The sequence below is a fragment of the Glossina fuscipes genome, unplaced genomic scaffold (assembly GCF_014805625.2).
Source record: "Glossina fuscipes isolate IAEA_lab_2018 unplaced genomic scaffold, Yale_Gfus_2 112, whole genome shotgun sequence".
NCBI lineage: Eukaryota > Metazoa > Arthropoda > Insecta > Diptera > Glossinidae > Glossina > Glossina fuscipes.
In genome coordinates, this window is record NW_023998455.1 from 5,445,599 (window position 1) to 5,467,201 (window position 21,603).

At 34.8% G+C, this 21,603-nt stretch overlaps 4 protein-coding genes across 10 annotated transcripts; 2 read left to right on the forward strand and 2 right to left on the reverse strand.

Moving 5' to 3' along the window:
• Positions 1–1,527: 1,527 nt before the first annotated feature.
• LOC119639635 lies at positions 1,528–12,842 on the reverse strand. 7 transcript variants are annotated; one of them, XM_038037140.1, is made up of 7 exons: positions 12,462–12,841; positions 12,231–12,359; positions 3,885–3,994; positions 3,573–3,822; positions 3,008–3,498; positions 2,581–2,947; positions 1,531–2,517 (listed from the first exon to the last, which is right to left on the reverse strand). In XM_038037140.1, exons 4-7 carry the CDS (start codon positions 3,751–3,753, stop codon positions 2,324–2,326), a joined length of 1,233 nt encoding a protein of 410 aa, XP_037893068.1. In that variant the 5' UTR covers positions 3,754–3,822; positions 3,885–3,994; positions 12,231–12,359; positions 12,462–12,841; the 3' UTR covers positions 1,531–2,323. The 7 variants fall into 7 exon arrangements, with proteins under 7 accessions (XP_037893069.1, XP_037893065.1, XP_037893062.1 ...); XM_038037137.1 differs by having other exon boundaries at positions 1,530–2,947; positions 12,246–12,359; positions 12,462–12,842; XM_038037134.1 differs by having other exon boundaries at positions 1,530–2,947; positions 12,462–12,842.
• On the forward strand, positions 5,771–10,485 carry LOC119639310. Its single transcript, XM_038036612.1, has 7 exons — positions 5,771–6,068; positions 6,134–7,003; positions 7,102–7,299; positions 8,968–9,183; positions 9,262–9,767; positions 9,835–10,207; positions 10,261–10,485. The coding sequence occupies exons 1-7, from the start codon at positions 5,771–5,773 to the stop codon at positions 10,467–10,469; spliced, it is 2,670 nt and encodes an 889-aa protein (XP_037892540.1). The 3' UTR covers positions 10,470–10,485.
• A 1,402-nt stretch (positions 12,843–14,244) lies between the features above and the next one.
• Positions 14,245–19,286, forward strand: LOC119639311. Its single transcript, XM_038036613.1, has 7 exons — positions 14,245–14,470; positions 14,552–15,048; positions 15,130–15,697; positions 16,017–16,315; positions 17,127–17,738; positions 17,798–18,014; positions 18,078–19,286. The coding sequence occupies exons 1-7, from the start codon at positions 14,266–14,268 to the stop codon at positions 18,269–18,271; spliced, it is 2,592 nt and encodes an 863-aa protein (XP_037892541.1). The 5' UTR covers positions 14,245–14,265; the 3' UTR covers positions 18,272–19,286.
• A 93-nt stretch (positions 19,287–19,379) lies between these two features.
• Positions 19,380–20,998, reverse strand: LOC119639634. The gene is made up of 2 exons (XM_038037133.1): positions 19,766–20,998; positions 19,380–19,699 (listed from the first exon to the last, which is right to left on the reverse strand). Exons 1-2 carry the CDS (start codon positions 20,898–20,900, stop codon positions 19,497–19,499), a joined length of 1,338 nt encoding a protein of 445 aa, XP_037893061.1. The 5' UTR covers positions 20,901–20,998; the 3' UTR covers positions 19,380–19,496.
• Positions 20,999–21,603: the final 605 nt, after the last annotated feature.

Sequence of the window (21,603 nt, forward strand, 5' to 3'; positions counted from 1 at the left end):
TGTCATAAATAATTAAATCATATCATAAACAATCGCTACAATAGTCCATCAGCCTAGATTAAGTTGTGGGAACAATTTCTGCTATTATATAAGCAATTTCAACATAGACATCTTTCATCAATTGGCTAGTTTATCAAAGGAAAAGTTTCTAGGTTTGGAATAAAAAACTCTCCCCGTAATGGAGCGGTTTAGGTTAGGCACTGTTTGTATATAAGTAAAGAGAAACAGAACTTATTACCACATATTGTTAAATTTAATTCACAAAGATTATCACGCACACTCTCCATTCTGTTGTTGTCGCTTTTTTACAACTGTTTTAATGAGAGCATATTGACTTTATCGCATGACTTGTTACAACTTGAAATAGACGACAAACACTTTCACCGCAATATCTTAACGCTGATATCATTCTTTTTTATCATCAGATCCTAAACCAGGTACGGTGACAATCAGAAAGACTTGGGACAGACCGAGCTAGCAGTTTGTCTGTCCGTACGTCTTGTCAGATTTCGCGACAACTCTCCATACAACGCCTTGTTCTGGAAAGTCTTCATCCAAATAACTAAAAGTAGCGTAAGGAGTTTAACAGTGGACTGTGGTTAGCATCATGTGTTGTTTTCAATTGTTCTTTTTTTATTACTATTATTTTATTTCAGGTTATATGGTTCAAAGCACCCAAAAATGCATGAAATTCATTAAATCATAAAGCTTCAAATAAATTCATTCAAACTCAATTTAATTTGCAAAAAAACTAATGACAATAAATAACAAAAAAATATAATATTCATTCCGACTTGGGATTAGATAACGTAAAGTTAATTAATAATATGTAGCTAATGAATAGTAAGAAAGTAGCACTTGAATCTAGGAACGAGTACCTAGTAAATTAGTTTGAAAATTGAAATGTAATTTAAAAATGCCATAAATTCATTACTAAAATACATCAGTATACTAAACGATCAATCCTTTCGACATTCACTTCAAATATTGGAATAACAAATTTGCCCAAAAATTCAACTTAACCTAAAAATGTACTCAGATATTTGTACTTCGGACCTTACGTAATGGATAACAAAGATTCGTATTCTATCTAATAAAAAGTCTTGAATAAGCTTTTTACGCTTATTACTCTCACTTGTTCACTCGCTAGCGTCCAAGACTTTAGATCAATTTCAGTAGTTGTTTGCTACCGAGACGAGCATCAGTATTGCTTAAAAGTATTTACAACAGCATTTCTTTCTCCGTTTCTGTTGCTGTATTATTTATCAAAGTACGTTTTGTTTTTGTAATTTTTAATAAATAAAAACAATTGATAAATAAAATCATAAATAAAGAATTACACGATTGGTGATAAAATATAACATTTTTGTGGTCTTATCAAAATCAAAAATAAAGACGCCTACGAAATCAAGAATACTTTCATTAACCAAGTTAACCAATTTATTTTAAAGCAGAAAAGGAAGAAGAAGATAATAAAGGTTAATAGAAAGAAAAAAAAAATTTATGCATATATATATATATATATATGTATACATCGAATGGCTGGATATTTCAATCGGCAAATTACTTGTTAAGTGAAACAGTTTTATTCGCTTAAGGGCATTTGCCAGCCGCCGTCTATTGTAAGATTATTACGTCAGCGTTGTAAGAAGGGGGCTTGGTTACTTTGTGATCCTGATTACAATTCCAACCCCTAAAAAGAACAAATGTTTCTTTTTGAAAGTCTTAAAGCGAGCTCGAAAGCGAGCTTTACGGTTTTCTGTCATGTTTTCCGAATTTTATAAAGCACCATACTCAACTTTCGTTATACTAATTAAGTGAAAATACAGCTCTACGAAAACTAATTAAAAAAAGCAAAAACACCGCAGCATAGACACTCCCTACAACTGCCCATATAACGATTTTTCATAATAAGGCGTTACAGGAGAAGTGGTTGGAAAACTATTCCAATCTGAGGAATTTTCAATAGCGTTTGTCCTCGGGCCAAAGATGGCCAATGCAACTAATTACATCAAAATATTTCGAAAAGGATGAGCACAAGAGCGTATACATAGACAAGTCAGATGGACAGACAGACAGGCAGCGAAACCTAGATCGATTTAGAAAGTGATTGTGAACTGATCGGTATAATCAAAGGTTCGTTTATCTCCAAGTTCTGGATTTTCTATACATGCTCCCCGTGTATGGCCAAGGGTGACAGGGAATGCAATAAATAGATAAAATTTTTAGGTCGCAAAATCTGTTTTATTATTTTTTTATTCAGTAAAGCAAACTAACACAAAAGTTCTCCATTTTTTTTTTCTCCTAATCAATAATTAATTAATTAATATTCCAAAGCCCCGCGATACAGTAACCAGGGTAGGATTAATTTTAGGTGCTTTAGAAAAAGTTCATTCGAATACAATAAATTTTTGAATTCTTGACTATTATCTGTTAGGCCGACAAGACTATCAAGCGAAGCCTTCTCCGAAGGTTCGCATAAAACTATGGGTAGAGTAACCGCTACAGGCACCATGGCTGCAAAAAAAAGAAAGAAAAAACAGTGCGATCTTGTATCCAAAGATTTGCCTTCAAACTTACCCCATAAACCGTATTTGATAAGCGTTTGGTGCAATTCCCTTAAAGTAGGTAAAGGCTGGGAATAATTTAATATTATCAGATTTTCTATTAAATTCTGATGATAAAATTTTATAAGATAATCAAACTTGGAAATTTTTATATCCAATCTGGCTGATGAAAATATCAAATACATTAAATCCTGTGCGGGACTGCCATACCGGGTGATTTGAAAATCAACAGGAAGAGTGGCTTTAATACTACCATCCGGTGCATATTGAAACATGATATTGTTCGACCAATAATCGCCATGATTTAAAACATTAAATTCCTTAGGATCGACACGAGCATTTTCAAAGAAAATTTCGGTAAATTTCGAAAAGAATGTTTGCTGAAAAACAAGAAAAATAATTATCTGATAGATCTTCTTAAGCAAATTATTCGATTTTACCACTTCTTCGTAATATTCTTCATGACCTTCTAATTTTGTTACGTTTTTCAAAAGATATCGCCCGGAATCATCTAACATAGTTCTAAGCAATTCTTTGCCACCCTCGTTCAACATGCCTCTCTGATATTTCATATCGAAGATACCCTTTTGTTGAACCATTACCGCAGAAGCAGCATGCCATTGGGCAAGTTTCTCTAAAGCATTTTTCAAATGCTCTAAGTCCAAACAATCTTGTCTTTTGACATTTTTGAAACCATATCGTCCTAAATCTTCCAGAAGAACATGCTCTTCCTGAGTTGCCAACGTATAAGACTTGGCTGTAAAGCATACTTTCCTACCAACCTTGGCATACATACGTTCGAATTCTGGTGCAATTTCTTTGTACATACCGTTCTCAACTTCGAACACATTGAAATGTTTAAAATGTTCGGGAAGATGTTCCCTGCTGTGGCTTATTTTCAGCATATAACTAAGATCGTCTATTGAACCATCTGAAAGAAAATGATCAAACGAATATATATATATATATAAGAATATAGAGTACGATTATTGAAAGTAAGGCAACCTTTAAGCATGACTTCTGCTTCGACTTTAAGCATTACAGTTGCATAATTTTCGCCCGGAGCCAAAGCGTGGTAGACTTTAAAGTTTTTTGTACTTTGATACTTTGGCTGAGTTTGGCGAAAAATTTCTTCAAAGAGTTCAACTTTGATCCATTTGGGTATAACGTTGCTGTGACGAGACATTTTTTTCTAAATTAGAATTTCCGTAAAATGGTAGATAAACAATCTCACATTCATGAGATTTAATAGAGACTAAAAATTAAGTAAAGTCATAATGTAAGTAAAAGTTGCAGTGAATTTTTATATTCACCCACCGAACTTTGCGGTATGTTCGTTGTATCATCTCATTTCTGACCTACACAAATATGCAATGAGGATAATAAGTTCATATGTGCATCATCGTTTGTTGTCGGTTTAGGATTGTCTGAAATTGAAATTAAATTAAACGATCACTCGCCTTTCTTCGAGTACATGTGCTTGTGAGTTGAATTACTCCGCTTTTTGTATGATAAATAAGAAGCTGCGACAAATTAATATTTTTAGCAATCAATCGAGGCTTTTAGTAAACATCCATTGAATGTTTATTCCTCAAGCTTGCAGCTGCCCCAAGCAATTGCCCTAAGGCGACAGTTACAGACATTAGTTGTGACGTTAGCCAAGCAATATTTCTAAAATAGGTTTGGCAGATAAATTCAACTCAAAATGCGTTTACTGGAGAACAAAATTTATTTATTTACGACTGTTATGACTGACAATAAATATTTAAATTAAAGCAGTTGTTGTAGTAGCGCATTTTCTGAGACGAACGTTGAATAAATTATTCATGAATTAATAACTTGTGCACGGGTGTCTGTAATAACTAAATAACAAATTGTAAAAATAGTTTCATACACTTGAGAACATACACATATGTGTATAGATGCTATTGAGAAACAACTTGAACATATATCTATATTAAGTGAGCCATAAGAAAAATAACAATTATAACGTAAGTATTCGATTTGTATTCCACGAAACGTCGAATTCGAACAATTATGGTTACAGATATTACGCGCAATAAACGCTACTGATCGCTTTGATTCCCTTTGTAACATAGGAAATCTTGTGACAGATGGAAGAAATCTTATTGACTATATGTACCTTTTCTTTTAAGGCTTAACTTGGTTTTATCTATGACCCTTTGTCAAATAATTAATGACTTCTCCATATAAGAGTACTGCCCCACTAAGCTTTAGCCAAATAACGCAGGATTGTACGCAACATAGTTTCTGTAAGAGCTGCTAAACAAGTCAACCGTTAGGAGCATTCCGAAGGAAAGTGCCGCGGAATCGTAACGGGTGACGAAAAGTCGTCGAAACTTGTTGGATATCAAATATGTACACAACAAGATAGACAAGCTGTTAACAGCGTATAGTTGCAAAATCGAGCATCGATTACTAACCGCTATGTTGGCCAATTGTTCTCTATCCCTCTACTATTCTCTGCGCTGCATTCACTAGACATAACTCTTTTTGATTAGAATTGGTTCCAATCGACAGTTTATTGTCTGTCCGTACAGAAAATCGATTCTTTTGACGATGACCACACAAAAAAAAAAACAAGAAAATGATTGCTTAGTCATATTTAGTCACAAACACGAGAGAATACAATGCTTAGCCTCGAGAAAAATAAATATTTTAAAACGTTTCCTAGAAGCGCCGGCTTAAAGTAAGTGAGTTTTCTGAAAAAGACAACGTCGTCCGTTAAATAAAGAAAAAAAAAATCCCACGGATTGATTTAAACACACATACATACATTTCGCTTTACATTATAGACAATGCTTTGAATGAAATATCTTTTATAAGCGCTATCTTGAAATAAGCGCTTTTTTCGTGTGCAGATAAGGTCCTTTCATTTAAACGCCGGCTACACATATCGTTGATCAGCACAAGATTCTCAACGTCTCCACAACGCTTTCACTTAATAAAGCCCTGCCCAATCAGATCTATTATATTGACATCAGCAATTGTTTGCTCTCTTCACTTAACCTTCTTACCTCAAAATCAAGATTCAATATTAAAGTACAATTTGAAGAGTTTTGTGAGACCAACTGAACGGAAATGCAAGATGAAATCGTTTCGATGAACATTTTCAAAAGTACGCTTCCATCCTCCATTAACTGGGCTTCATGAGGTCCGTTGGATTCCCTCTCCTATAGAAAATGAAAACTCCTATTACACTTATGATAAAGTTGAAAACTTGGACAAATGTGACAAACAATCTGAATTATAAAACTAATCCAATCTCTTTTAAAAAGATGAGCGGAGAGCAACCTGCAAGTCCGAATGAATGCTTGAAGATACCTGCCTGGATAACAGAGGAATATTTTATAGACATTCTAGAGAAAGATGTACCTGACTTTGAAAGTATTAGGCAATTTACGCCTATAGCGGCCACAGCGCCGGGTGAAAACTATACTTCTATAATGGTTCGTGTAATCATCGATGTGGAGATTAAAGGTATTTTCTTTTACTTCATTTATATTTTGATTTACGCAAATTTATTAATCGCTTTTGCTCATCAGATAAGCAAATGCAACGAGTCTCTTATATTGTGAAAACCGATTTAGAGACGAGCGAGGCCAGAGCTGTGATAAATTCGATGAATTTTTTTCCGAAAGAGAGACGAATGTACGCTTCTTATCTGCCAAAGTTTGAGCAACTTTATCGCGATATTGTCGGGCTGGAAGTGCAATTTGCTCCGCGATGTATGCGTATAGAAGAGACTCCGGAACGTATCACTTTAGTTATGGAGGATTTAAAATGTAAAAATTTCAAAAATATCGATCGTTTAAACGGTTTCGATATGTCACACGTAACAGCTGTTTTAAGAAAACTGGCGGAATTTCATGCTGCTTCAGCGGTTTATGAAGACCGTAACGGTCCTTATGAATCTTTGTACTACGATAGCTTCTTTAATGAAACGAATCGTTCAAAATTCAATGAAATGTATTCATTACGTAAAGATATATTTAGAAAAGCTATGCTTGAATGGGATCTGGAAGATGTGGAGAAATATTTATCAAAGTTTCCCGAGGCTGACGAATTCTATGAAGAAAATGTACGTATAAATCAGGTCGATCCTTCCGAATTCAATGTCCTTAATCATGGCGATTGCTGGTCAAACAATATTATGTTCACTTATAATCAAAATAATGACATTGAAGAAGTAATTTTTGTTGATTTTCAAATCAGTAAATGGGGATCACCCGCCCAAGATCTATGGTATTTGATAACAAATTCGGTTGCTTTAGATATAAAAGTCAAAGAATTCGATCATATCATACAAATCTATCATCAACATTTACTTAAATGCTTACAACTCCTGAAGTATGCGAAAAAAATGCCGACATTAAAAGAATTGCATATAACAATGTTGAAGTACGGATATTGGGGTAAGTTCTCACTGTTTTTTTTTTTTTTTTTTTGCACAATACCTGAAAAGAAAAAATCTTTCAAATACTTTTTTCTTTCCCTCCATCGTTGTAAAAAGGAGTATTCACCGCTAATATTATAACTCCTGCTGTATTATTGCCTTCCGACAAGGACGCCAATATGGATAGTATGTTAAAACCTGGTCCCGAGGGTGATCAATTTCGTTTCAAGGCATTTACAAGCCCATTCTACAAACAAGCCATGCGTCAACTCTATCCATTCCTCTACAATAAAGGAATCTTTGATATAACTCGAAGCTCTCAATATGAATAAAAACTTTATTTATTTTAAACTTTATTTATGAAATTGATTTATTTATTGTAAATGTGTGTATTAGCTTTAATCACTTAGCAAAGAGAAATACGTGCAAATAAATGTATTCGAGCGAAAAGACGATAAATGGTCTTTAAGTTAAGTTAATTCACGAAATGTCTCACTGGTGTGTGCCTATTTCCCAGTTTAGATAGACCGTAAATGATGCCAGCCAGAAAGTGCATGAAGGTACGCACTTATTGTATGGAAAGAAGTAAAAGCACTATATACCATTAAATAGCCTAAACTGCTTCGTTTAATACTGTCACTCATATTACGACACTTGAACTTAAGGCTCCACATGGCGTGTGATCGAAAATGTGTTCTGATCTGAATAATTTTCCAGAGGTTGCGTCCTTGAATCAAAACATATCGGTGTAGGAAATTTCTCTTCAAAATATCTCATGCATTGCGCCCTGTTGGTTGAACTCATGTACACGGACAGACGAGCGGACAGGTTTAGATCAAGTCAGATTGACTGTCCGAATAAAAGATCGGTCTATCTCAAGTCCTTCTGAGTGTTGTATACATACGCACAAACTTAATATACCTTTATACTACAAGTGCGGTAGAATATAATAACAAGAAGCCACAATTCGATAGAGAAAGTTTTCATTTCCCTTGTGGTGTCACATTTAATTCATTTGCGAATTGTTGTGGTTATTTGAAGGTCAACGCCATCCAACTTGCTTGCCATGCTTGCAAATCGGTGTCATCCAAACTTTTCGAAGCAACATGACTTTATATATGTTCTCAAAAGAAATAGATCCTTGGAAGTCAATCAACTTATCAAACGAATTTTAAAAACAGTTACTTAGTCACCTTTTAGAGTTTTTTTACAAGAAGTGAAAGAGATTCTTTTATCTGGCGAAATTACGATCTATGCCAACACCCCTTATCTTAGATTACACTAATTTTGACAGGAGATAAGATTAAATTGAAAACTTATTTAAAATTATCGCAAAACGGAAGATTTGAAGACGATAAGCCTCTTACTTAACGCAATTCGCTGAGCAATTCAATTCAATGAACCTAGAAAAAGGTTCTGAAATTTGATTATCAAATCTCTTCTACGCACATTGATGCAGCATTCTGTAGATATCAAAAGTAGATAATTTAAATGGAAATAATCACGTGTATATACACACCTACTCGAAAAATTTCATTATCTTTAATTGTAAGGGAACTAATGCCTTATAACTAGCTTACAACGTAACTGCGTTATATTGACGCAGTGGGCGCAGTGAAAATACAGAGGGGGGCATATTTTGCTCTCTACTCTCCTCTTTAAGCATTTAGTTAAACAACTATCTGCTTTGATAAATCTAAGACAACGTAATCATTGTACTGCAGCTGTACAATACGCATTAAGCGAATTTCGCGTATGCATTTATTGCCTTGACATTAATGGGCTTTTTTTTTTCTTCTTTTTTTTTTTTTAAATTAGTTCTAATGTGTATTCCAAAAGCTAATATTACTATTCTAATAATTATCTGTAAAAAAAACTTTTCTCTTATAGGCGAAGCTTACGAGACATTCCTATGAATAACTTGATTACAATGCATTTAGTTGAGTTTGTGCAACGAATTTCTAAAAAGTTAACATTGATTAGTAGTGATGGCGACGGCTAAGACAACTAATATAGAAAATCCTAATGAAAATCTGCGAATACCTGCGTGGATAACAAAAGAATATTTTAAGGAAATATTGGCCACTGATGAACCGGACGCCCTGTATGTTAAACATTTCACGCCTACAGCGGCTATACCGCCAGGAGAAAATTTCACTTCTATAATGCTGCGAATACATGTCGATTTAGAAATGAAAGGTGACTATCACATCTTAGCAGATAAAATGAAAAAACAAAGAATATAAATATAAAAGGAGCTCTTCTTGATCTTTTCAGATGGTTGCGTTAAACACAAATCGTATATAATGAAGACAATGTTGGACGATGATGAGAGCGATGATGTCATTAATAAACTATCTTTATTCCCCAAAGAAATGATCGTATATCGAGAGTATATACCAGCGTTTGAAAATTTTTATAAAAACATTGGTTGGCCTATAAAATTAGCACCGAAATGCTTGCTCGCTGAGCATAAAAACGGACGCATTAATTTCGTTTTCGAGGATTTACAAGAACAACATTTTAAAAATCCTAAACGTTTGCAAGGTTGTAGTATGCAATTGATGGTTGCTTCCCTTCGCAAATTGGCTGAATATCATGCGGTCAGTGCTGTTTATGCTGAAAAAAACGGACCATTCCCGACGGACTTTCAATATGGATTCTTTAATAAAGATCTAGACATGGAAATAATGCGAAACGCTTATGAAATGAAAATCAAAGAATACAAATTGGCCATGAAACAATGGCAACTAGATAATGTTGAAGAATACATAAGAAAGATCGTAGGTTTATCAAGATCTCTTTTATTTTACATTTCACGATATTAAAAACTTTGCTTTATATTCTCAGCCGACGTTTGAACAGTACTGGAAATGTGGTCTAAGTACTTTGCAACAAAAGGAAAATTCTTTTAATGTTTTAACTCATGGCGATTTTTGGAGCAGCAACATCATGTTCTCTGAGGATCCCATAGGATCCCATATAAACAATATAATCATTGTGGACTTTCAAATCTGTAAATGGGGTAGTCCGGCTGAGGATTTGTTATTCTTTCTCACCATTTCACCCGAGAAGGATATACGTATAAGAGAATTTGATAATTTCATTGCTATTTATTACAAACGTTTAATGGAATGCTTGAAAGCTTTAAATTATCAGAAACCCTACCCTAAACTGAGAGATCTTCATAAAGATATTTTAGATCAAAGGCATTCATTTTATGGTAAAAATTCAATAAGTTAAAGTTGAAGTGTAATCAAATTTTCCTTTTCTTAGCTTTCTTTGCGGTTTTTAATCACTTGCCCGCTATTCTGATGCCAACCGATAAGGATTCAAATATACACAACTTTTCTCGCAATGACGAATATGGTAAAAAGTTACGTCTAAAAATGTACACTAATCCCCGCTACGTGCAAGTTGCGAAAGATCTATTTCCGTTTTTTCACACACGTGGCATATTTAATTTTGAAGATTATGATGAATAAGAACAGATTCGTCTAATCTCCGCATTGGTACTGCAGAGTGCAAGATTGAAGATTTACACATTTGTTCTTTAACAGAGATTTTCGTCTTCTTCTTCGAATTGTATAAATCCGCATTCAACTTATAAGAGAACGCACCTCCATCTTTAAATAAAGGTTTAAAATTTAGATAAAGTGAATCTCTTTCTCTTTTTAGAAAAATTTTTGTATTGTTTTTGCTAAACGAGTGGTTTTTCTAGCGAGCAGCGATGCAAAATCGACACCCGTTCAAACATTTTTCAAAGCTAAAGACCTAATTTCAAGCCTACACATTAAGTGTAGGTTGGATTGTGTGTCTCCCTTGGCTTGTGAGTGTACGTTCTCACACTTCGTATGTCTGCTTGCAGACTTCTCTATTTAGAATTCAGCTACAGTCGAGGCTGAAGACTTAACAAACCGTTCTTTCTGTTGTTGAGGTGGCCGAAGAGCTTGTTAATTTGAGATAATGCCTGGGGGATGCTGAGTTGCTATCTCCTCTTTGCACAATAAAGATCCAAGGCTGTATTAAATGGATGGCATGCAGGAAGTATGAATAATCCAGAAGCAAGAATATGTACGTATCTATGATACACGTAGTGCCGGTAATCCTAAGGAATTATAGAATAAAACTACGGGGTAGACCAGGGCCAAATTACCTATCTACGCCGTCTAATACTCCATGTGCTTTCTTATTACTAAGCGCGAGTGGTAGCGCTGTAAGATATTTCGGTGGAAACGGTGTGTGAGGCCTGATTGCTGGACGCGATGCTTTGTGATCGACTCGGTATGGTAACAATTAGAGATGCAGGCAGGCCTCGCTTTGGCCAGAAGGGAAAGTTTGGACCATATCCAAACTGTTATGTCTGGTATTCGAATAGATCTTTTCGCTTACAGGAATATCTTGCAAGCAGAGGGCACCGCCGATCGCTGGTAAATTACTAAACAAGCCCATGGGCCTCGTTTAACTAAGACCTGCGGTAGTGCGTAGATGTTAATTCAGTGAAGATGGGTTCCCTTGGCTTATAAGTTCAATGTTGGTCCGTGGGAAATAAATATCAATATTCTCAAAGGTTAGATAACGCGCTAATGGATGGAAAGTCTTACGATCCTTACCCCGGGCTTTCGCTAGTTGCCAACTACATACCCCGGGGTTAGCGAGAAGTTTGCGAGTGTCCTCTCGCAAAAGTACTATATACAGGGAAGGAATAGAAGTGGATGAGACCGAGTTTTAGGAACAGAGAAAGTTACAGCGGCTGTCCCAAGCTATCTAAAAAGGTTTACTCAGATCGTTAGTGAGAAGATTACCTCATTCGCTCATCGAAGACGATGGTACGGGATTTGCGAAAGAGAGTGAAGGGAGATTTATATACATTTCGCTGAGAGTAGGATCCAACGGGTTACATATTAAGATCGCGTGGAGCAAACAGCTGTCAGTACGGTATAGCGAAGAGCTGCTGATGAAGATGGCTCCACCCGCGCATTAAGATATACAAAAAACGCCTCGGTATCATGAGATCTACGTCTAAGGAGCACGAAAGCGCTCTTGCTAATCGCAAAAGTATTTTTTTTAGGCATAGGGGATAGTAAAATTATATAAATATTCATAAATATTTGCTGAGCAGAAATATTCAACGTTACTTTGAATACATTCTTTACCGTATCTGTAGACAAAGTAATAAAACTTTACTCGACTTTCTTGCATTACATTCAAATATGATTCACTGGCGGCAGGTAAAAGAAACGCACATGTTTTGTACTCACGAAATGTATGAAAAGTGGACCCTCAGTTATTCGCATACTTTAGCAACATATTAATAAATGGACAAGAATGTTTGCCGATTTTCTACACAAGCACCGATTGTCCTTCTTATACGCCTGCAATTTGTATAGAATTGAATTAGAATTTATTTTAGGTTAAATATTATTTAAGAATAAGAACTTTTTAAAAATGAAAAAATATTTTTCTTCATAACAAACCTCATCACAACCTCCAAGTGAATCTTCATCAGAATCTTTCATTAAACTTCTACTTCTTTGAGGTTAACATTTATGAAGAAGTTGCATTTTTTGCAAGTTTTTATGCCTTTAAGTTTTTAATCGCCAATCTTTTCAATTTTTATATAATTATGAGCTTTTATGGCCGAATGCTGTCTTAGCTTGTTGTGTGTACAAAGTTGTCTAAAGAATAAAAATATATAAATAATGTTTTACTTTCCTTATCGCGTTGTAATTAAATCGAAATCATTGATAATAATAAGCAGAGAATGCGAGTTAGATCGAATCTGATGACACACACCACTTACTTATTTTTGCCACTTTTTAATAAATAAATAAAAATAGTCTTAGCAATATTGTAAACATAACTTGCTAAGTAATCGTAATAATTTAAGCGCTTAGATGTTATGTAAAACGCTTGATTCGTCCTCGCCACCGTGCCCGCCCACTAAACCAATACGACTAACGTACTATGTCAGACATAATAAATCCAAAGATTGGAAATATTGTGTAAACCTTTTTTTTGGGTGATCGCAATCAAAAAATACATTCATAGAAATAATTTTAACCCGACATAAGTGAAATGAAAATACGTAAACTGTTTCTATTTGAATAGACGACTGGGCGAACAAACATAATACAATCGATTAGGAATATATGTTCTTTATAGATCTTCATTGTAGTTACGGATACGGTATAGTTGGCTTTTGACCTGGGAAGTATCTGTATAAACTATAGGGAATTGTAGACAATAGAAGCATAAACATTTTTTCGAATCTTCTTTTCAAAAATTTATAACAATTTACACGGATCGCGGTAATTCAGCGTCTCTACTGCCTCTAGGTTAACAGGCGCAAAACTTAACGGGCAATTCGTTTATTCTTCGCATTGTTTGATGGTCATATATCTCTCTCAGATTTCGTGATCGAAGTCTGTATTAGTCTTTAAAAAAAGATTTTCTTAACCGCCACAACATAATCATGTTACTCGAACTGCTCGATCGCTGCATATGCAAAGATATACGGCAGTAGTAGTCTATGGGTGAACCTAATGTTGTACAAAGAATCATTTTGTTGTTTTCCTTATCAATTTAATTAAATAAATTCCAAAAGAGAATTTTTTTTTATTTTTTATTGTTTTATTAGATAGCGTTTTCCCCTTGCCAATGATGTCAACTCTTAAACCTAGAAAGCGTATAAAATGAATGCACTTGTACTATACGTTACATACAAAACCATTCTAAGGGAGAAATGAATATGAATTTGATTGAATTCAGTTTCTTTCCACTGCTTCACACAGCCAGATCTTCATTCTAGGATTTTAATACACTGCAGCAAAAACTAAAATGTAGAAGGACCGACCGTAATCAGTGCAACTCAAATCTAGATGCAATTGATAAAAACGCAAATCTTTAAAACAAAGACAAACAACGATAACAATTTATTTATTTTATTTGTTTGCATCCTGGAGTGGGAGAGAGAGAGAGAGGCGGGGCTATCGTTGAATACACTGTAAATATAGCAAATGTTCATACGATCATGAAACAGTCAAAGCCCAAAGCCTAGAGTATCGTGATTATTGTAATTGAAAAACAAATTTATCAATTAAAGTGTGAACGTCAGTATTAAAGTAGCGAAGCTTTGAGAATAATAATAAAAATCGTATGAATTTGCTTTTGTATTTAAATTGCGTAGATATCGATTTGATTTCATTTAATCGAATTTTTTTTTACAAGTGTTTTAATTGATTGGCGCGGAACGCGGCGAATGGGAAGAGAGTCTTAAAAATGCCGGATAATAGTGCGAAATTTAATGCCGATCTTCATTTGGATATACCCAAATGGATAAATTCGGAATATTTTGAGAAAATCTTGCGAAAAGATTTTCAATGTTTTAAAAAAATTTTGAAATTTACCATAATACCAGCCAGCCCCCCCGGTGAAAATTACACGTCAATAATGATGCGGGTTAAAATGGATTTTGAAATGGAAGGTAAATGAGACAATGATGCGTGAAATTGAACTCACAAAATATTGTTAAACAGTCTTTTCATCACTCATTACTGAAACGTAGATGGTTTTACTCAACAAAAGTCGTATATTATGAAGACCATGCTTGATAATGGCAGAAAAGGAAATTATGTTAATACGTTAAACTTGTTTCCCAAAGAAAAACTAATGTACGAGAGCATTTTACCACAACTGGAAGCTTTGTACGAAGAGCGTGGTAGCAAAGTGAAATTCGCACCGAGATGCCACTGGATTGAGGATAATTCAGGACAAATAACTTTAGTATTGGCTGATCTAAAGACAAAGAAGTTTCGTAACATTAACCGCTTGAAAGGTTTCGATATGTTGCATATCAAAAAAGTTTTAGAGAAATTGGCCGAATTCCATGCAGCCTCGGCAGTTTTGATGGAGCGTAACGGCTCAATACCGCATGAATTTCAAAATATTTATTTACCAGTCAATTACCATAAATCGAAATCCTATCAGGCTCGCATACGAAGCTATAAGTCGGCCATGTCCCTATGGGGTCTGGAAGACTACGAAAAGTACTCGAACTTTATAGTAAGTAAAAGTTGAAAAATATTCATCGATAGTAACTTTAAATTGTTTGTTTCTTTCTTTTTTTTTTTACCTCCCATTTAGCCTAGTGCAGAGCAATACATGAAAGCTACTATGCATTGTCATCATGGCGATCCTTCCGAGTTTAAAGTTCTAAATCATGGTGACTTCTGGTCGAGTAATATTATGTTAAATTATTTATCCAATGCTACCAACGCAAACACGGACATCAATCAAATACGTTTTGTAGACTTCCAAATGTGTAAATGGAGCAATCCAGCGCTGGATCTATGGGAATTGATTATCTGTTCGGTGGAGAGCAATTTACGAATAAAGCATTTTGATTACTTCCTTAGGATTTATCACAGCCACTTGCAAAAGTGCTTAGCGTTCTTGCACTATCCGAAACCTTTACCGCTCTTAAGGGACTTGCATATTAGCATGCTGAGATATGGATTCTGGGCCTACTATAATACTTTCAATCATTTAGTATTAATTTTAATGCCCGATAAGGAGGCCAGCTTGCTGAGATTAATGCAATCCGGAGAAGAGGGTGACAAATTTCGAATGAAAGCTTATACGAATCCCTTGTACGTCAGAGCTGTCCTAGATATTTTTCCATTTTTATACCGTAAAGGTCTACTAGATTTTACTTAATGAAAGCTCAATAACAATAAGTTCTTTATTATAATATGATAGGAAAATAAAGACAATTAAAGACAAAATTTCTGTCAGTGTATCCGAAGCTTTCTTATCATTCTCGGTCAGTAAAAGTCAGCTTTTTAAAGAAAAAGAAAACAAAATGCAACCTTTCGCATTAGCACGTGTAAGAGAGTGAACTTTTTTTTATCAAAACTTGAAAAAAGTTTAAAACTTCTTCACACACCTACGCATAAATCAACTTGCGCGTATATGGCTGCGGTGTTGTGTACATTATTTGATTTTTGGATTTAGTCGTTAATTGCAATCAGGTGACCGAAGCCGTTGTTTGAGTTATATTTGTTTATTTCATATGGGCACTGGTACAAAAGATTATACACCACCCGATTGGTTGACGGTGGAATTTTTACAAGATGTGCTTAGAGAATATTTTAAAGATGACACTGACACTTTAGAGGTGCACAACATGAAAGTTGGAGCAGCAGCAGTGACATCGTCAAAGGGCAGTGGTGGTGAAAAGGTGCACCACGGTTTTGCCAGCGAAATGCATTGTGCCATCCTTCAATTGAAGCGTAATCATGCTTTAAGCAAATTTTCGGTTATTCTCAAGGTTCGTAATTAAATTAAAAATTAATTGTTATTGCTTCAATCAAGAAGAATCAAAAATTAAAAAAAATACTTTATATACAGTCGACGACATAAAGATTCAATAACTTACGTACATACACATAGTTATGTGTATAGCACTAGAAGTTGTTATTTAATGCTTGAGACTTTTCAAATACCTTTTGTTTGCTTTTCTGAAATGCGAAAGCATTTACGTCATTGGCCGTAAGAATGTATGTTAAGGAATCTTTTCATCAATAATGAGTTTTGGAATTACCACCACCATGTATATGCCTGCTGTGGTTTTTTTTTTCACAAAAGCTCGTCACACAATTTACTTTTCACTCTTCGCATGACTTTTTGTGCCCTTCTTTCTCTTTCGCTCTCACTCACTCACTCACTCAGTCACTGTTGTCTGTATGCACTGAGAAAAAGCCGGCACATTTTTTTTTAATTATGTAAAGATCATATGCTAGAATTTTAATATTCTTTTTTGTTATACCCGCCACCAAGGGATGGCGACACCCTACCATGCAGTAAATCTGCTCATAGAGACGTCCACTCTGTAGCATAACATCTTTGATTGAAAAATTTTTTCCTCGTTTCTCATGACCCCGCTGACAAACTCCAAAAATCTCCATGTATATCCTAAAGAGATGAAAAAAAAAAATCAGCTAAGGACACGAAAATTTACTTTTCATTACTTGCTCTTTTTCCCTTTGTTTTTTTTAGGATAAGGGTGATGGATGTAAAAAACTCGATCACAGCCGAATGTAATTTTCCTTTTGTGTTTTTTTTTTGGTTCGTTTTTGTAGGTTCATCCCAAAGGGTTGACTGGCGTCTTAGCCCACAAAAGTAAGCTATTTAAACGTGAGATTATGACCTATAAAGAAATAATACCGCGCGTAGAAGAATTATTAACGGGTATAAATGATAGAATAAAAATTGCTCCCGCCTGTTATTACACGACCGAAGTGCCCGAACCATTTCTTATTTTGGAAGATATGCATCGAAGCGGCTACGAAAATTTTGAAAAAAGACGTCTTCTAAATTTAGAATACGTTCTGCTGACCGTACGCAAATTAGCCAAATTGCACGCTTGCTCTGCGGTAATCGCAAGGGAAAATCCTCGCATAATGGAAATTTTCGAAGAGCCGCCCATTTCACGTCATCCAGATCGTAAAGATTTCCTAGAATTTTTTCCCGTTAATATGCGTTGCGTAGCCGAAGAGATTTCACATTGGCCAGGTTACGAAAAGATAACGGAAAAATTGTTTAAATTAAGTGAGAATGTGATTGAGAAGGCGGTAGAAATGTATGAAAATCAGGCGAAACGTTTTCGCGTTTTTAATATAGCCGATCTTTGGATTGATAATTTAATGTTCCGCATGAATAACGAAACTCAGGAACCTGACGACGTGATGCTTGTAAGATGGCGTTTGACATTCATTTTGATGCAATTTTAAAAAATTTCATATTTTCTTAGTTCGATTATCAATTATGTTACTATGGCTCACCAGCTGTGGATCTAAATTATTTACTATATGGATCGGTTAATGAAAACGTTCGAAAAGTGCACTTAAAATATATCGTAAGCGAATATCACCATATTTTGAAGGAAACCTTGGAAAAATTAAATTATAATGGCTTCATACCTTCGCTAAAAGATATCACAATCGATATGATAAGGAATAGTTTGCAAGGTTTGAATCTTTCCTTTGTATTTTTACTCGAAATTTGAAGAAGTTCTCTTTTATTTAACAAAGGTGTGATTGCGGCCACTTGCTTAACGCCTATAATTTTTATGGAGAAAGACGGTTATGACAACCTCGAGTATCTCATTTCTCTCAACGAGCAAGGCAATCAGATAAGGCGCGAGAATGTAGAGAATCCAAAATATCGTACATTTCTACAGCGCACCATTAAAGAGTTTGAATTAAGCGGCTTTCTCGATTTTTAATAAAATCCAACTCACATACAGCCAAGCTCATATAAATAGTGCGCACTTTGCGATGAATATAAAAAAAAAGTTTTATTAAGAGATTTGTATAGAAATGTAAAACTTGTGTTTCCTTTATATCGAAATATAACATGAAATACATTAAACAAATGTGAACATAGCCGGACAAAGCAGGCTATTAGGTACCCTACACCACTCCGCCTGATATCGCCATTCATCCATGTTCATTCTAAAGTACCCAAATTATCCTTACATCAAAAGCATGCTCTTCGTGAGAGCCCTTAAATTGGAGGCTGCTCAAAATATCGACTGACGTAGTCCAGATTTAGCAAAAAATTAATTTACTTGTCAAAGATATTATTATTTTTCAGTTGTCTCCGTCATAACATGCTTTCTTCATCCTATAAGGACTTGCTTTCCGTGAGCATATATAGTGGCGTCTAAAAAGAAGAGTGAAGTTATGCAAGTTCCCTATGGTTAATTTTTATACTAGCTACTACTACTATGGACCAATTTTGCGTACGAAATATTGAAGATTAAACGTTTTTGCTAAAAAGCTTAGCATCCATGAGAACACATGTAGAGAATGGCATCCAAAAGGCAGATTCCAATATGGAAATTTTGAGAAGTAGACCTTTTTGGAGTGTAAGAGGTAAATATATCACGACACGGGGTTTACATGGGATCTAAAAAATATACCTACTTGGTCCAAATTCGGTAAATTAATTTCTATGCCAAATCACTTTTACGGATTGTAGGGCGGCCCCATTCGTTCCAATTTTCTCAAACTAATTTAGAACGCCGAACGAAATAGAGTTACTCGTCCTCGTTGGTTCGTCGAGCCAAAATGTAGCGGTATACTGAATTTAGTTTCCGGTCAGGAAAGCTTAGTTCAATTTAATATAATAAAGTGTCTACCTAGAGTCTTTTGCTGTTTTTAAATATACATCCTGTACGTATTTAATGGTGGGGCGTCCACCACCATAATGTTTTTACTTGTTGCATTTCAATTAAAATTGAAATACATTTTAAATATATATATTTTTTTATAATAAATATGTATATAGAAAACCGAGGTACATTTCTTGAATTTTTTTTTTTTTTACGAGTGCCAGAACGAGTCTTAACTTTTACTCTGACGGCGAAGAGTGAGGTGGTGTGTCCATGACTTGTTAAGAGAATGAAGGTGCAAGTAAGACGATAAAGAGTTTAGCTTCTTCTTCGATTATTGATTTAGGCAAAGTAAACCTTTCCGCTCGAATTTGGGGAGTAAATGTCTAATAATGCGCTGACAATAGGGATTTTTAGTGTAACAGGACTCCTTAAATTGCATAGCATGCTTTGTATTTTTTATTAGAGTCGCGAAATCAGCATCCCCAGTATCAATACAACGATGTATGGGTTGAATGAAACAGGTGCTGTGAAGTCCTATAGAATTATATTTAAACGAAAGGTTAAAATAATTGATTTCACCTTTGTTCGCTGAGAACTTACTGTAAAAAGCTTTTTCCTCCAATTGCAAGTGAAATTCGTGCAGCGTTGGTATGTGTCCTTGAAAGCTTAATTTCTTTAAGGTATCACTTAACGTATAGTAATAATTTTGTATCAACTCATCTTGTTTGTTTAAATGCAAGTCCTCCTCTAGCGAAGTATTAAAATTATACCACAAATCTATGCCCGGTGAACCCCAGACAACAAATTGATAATCAATAATGATCATATCCAAGGGTTTGCCAGATACCGGATCATATTTCACCATAATATTGGTAGACCAGAGATCACCATGATTTAAAACATTTAAATGATTAGGCATGGGATCAAAAACCCGTAAACACAATTCCATGTAATTGTCTTTAAGTTTCTCTAATTTCTGGCTAATATCTTGAAAACCTGGTGACTGGGCTACAAATTTCTTGCAGGCGTCAAACATGCCCGTGACAACACTGTAATTCTTATCATTGTGACGAGAAACCAGACCGCGCTGAAAACTTTCCAAATAACCAGATTCACGCTCATTTAATACAGCGGAAGCTGCATGCATTTTGGCCAATTTTCTTAACATTAATTCGACAATCTCTCGATTTAAACCTTTTAAACGATCCACCGTAAAATAGTTGCGTTCATTTAAATCTTCAAAAATCAAACATGATCTTCGCCTATCGACAGCTACAGTTCTTGCGAAAATTTCCTCAGTTTCATTAATATCGCTAAGCAAAGTTTTCAGCTTTGGTATAACTTTCTCATACATAATCATTTCACAGAGGAACACATCACTTCCGTACACTTCGTCAAAAATTTTATCCTGCAGCATAGATTTAACAACATATGAACGGGTCTCGGTAACGTTCTTCGAGGGCAGTAGAAATTCCACTTTTACACGCGTCAAGACACCTAAATAATTCTCGCCTTTACCCAGGCAAGGCGTGGCTTGAAATTTCAATATTTCCAATTCATTGTCATTGTAGTGCGATCGTAAACATTGCTCCATATATTCCTGATTTAGCCAAGAGGGACATTCCATGGTTAATCCATCCTTACTTAGTTGGGATTGTTTCTTCATATCAGCTTTTAACTGACGCTCTAGATCGCTTGCCGCGACATCAGTTTGTAACACTTTGCAGCTGGACATTTTCTATGCCCTTCTTCCTTATAACTAAAAGCAAAAACTTGTACTTCATAAAGACAGTCACGTTGTTAAGTTGCGATAAAAGTACTTGTGTTGGCATTCCGCTTTTCTCTGTCACATTTATATATTATTATGGCAATGTAGTTGTGGTTTCATAAAATCTTTATTTACTAATCTAGTTTATTAAAATTTATAATTTTTTAACTTGAGATTTTCTAAACAAATATTTAATTAAATCATAAATTACTAAAGAAATTAATTTTGAACTTTTAACAGATCACGAATACGAAAAAGTACACTAGTAGTTCTCTTCATTTGTTTAACCAATTTGGATAAAGTGCAGCAAAAGCAAGAGTGCAACGTCAAGTCTAACAAATCGGCAGACAAACTTTATATCAATAAAGCCATTTAGCTATTTGGAACGATTGAAGAATTGGCAAAGTAATTTAATCGTTGGGACGGAGATTAACGGTTGAGTTAAAACGAAAAATTTGGTTTCAATCCACAGGGGGAGCTCACTTTATGGAAGTTGCAGGTCGTTATAGAGTCAATTAATTACCCCAAACATTTTTATTTTTTTTATTATTATTATTATAAATTTAGCCAGAGAATAAATTTTAAAACTAAATAAAAGCTTAAAGCACTAGGATCTAAGGCTTACGGCTTTTACTAAAAACTTTGCCGCACTTGAGATTTGAACCCACAA

What these genes read in the sequence shown, in the direction of transcription:
- LOC119639310 (XM_038036612.1), top strand. Translation starts at nt 5,771, where the DNA reads ATGAAAACTCCTATTACACTTATGATAAAGTTGAAAACTTGGACAAAT. An exon ending in GTTGAAGTACGGATATTGGG is followed by an intron (nt 7,004 to 7,101) that starts GTAAGTTCTCAC and finishes CGTTGTAAAAAG; the next exon opens with GAGTATTCACCGCTAATATT. An exon ending in AAGAATACATAAGAAAGATC is followed by an intron (nt 9,768 to 9,834) that starts GTAGGTTTATCA and finishes TTATATTCTCAG; the next exon opens with CCGACGTTTGAACAGTACTG.
- LOC119639634 (XM_038037133.1), bottom strand. Translation starts at nt 20,900, where the DNA reads ATGTCCAGCTGCAAAGTGTTACAAACTGATGTCGCGGCAAGCGATCTA. An exon ending in GGAGGAAAAAGCTTTTTACA is followed by an intron (nt 19,700 to 19,765) that starts GTAAGTTCTCAG and finishes ATAATTCTATAG; the next exon opens with GACTTCACAGCACCTGTTTC.
- LOC119639635 (XM_038037137.1), bottom strand. Translation starts at nt 3,753, where the DNA reads ATGTCTCGTCACAGCAACGTTATACCCAAATGGATCAAAGTTGAACTC. An exon ending in AGCAGAAGTCATGCTTAAAG is followed by an intron (nt 3,499 to 3,572) that starts GTTGCCTTACTT and finishes ATTTTCTTTCAG; the next exon opens with ATGGTTCAATAGACGATCTT. An exon ending in AAGAATATTACGAAGAAGTG is followed by an intron (nt 2,948 to 3,007) that starts GTAAAATCGAAT and finishes CTTGTTTTTCAG; the next exon opens with CAAACATTCTTTTCGAAATT.
- LOC119639311 (XM_038036613.1), top strand. Translation starts at nt 14,266, where the DNA reads ATGCCGGATAATAGTGCGAAATTTAATGCCGATCTTCATTTGGATATA. An exon ending in AAAAGTACTCGAACTTTATA is followed by an intron (nt 15,049 to 15,129) that starts GTAAGTAAAAGT and finishes CCTCCCATTTAG; the next exon opens with CCTAGTGCAGAGCAATACAT. An exon ending in AATTTTCGGTTATTCTCAAG is followed by an intron (nt 16,316 to 17,126) that starts GTTCGTAATTAA and finishes TCGTTTTTGTAG; the next exon opens with GTTCATCCCAAAGGGTTGAC.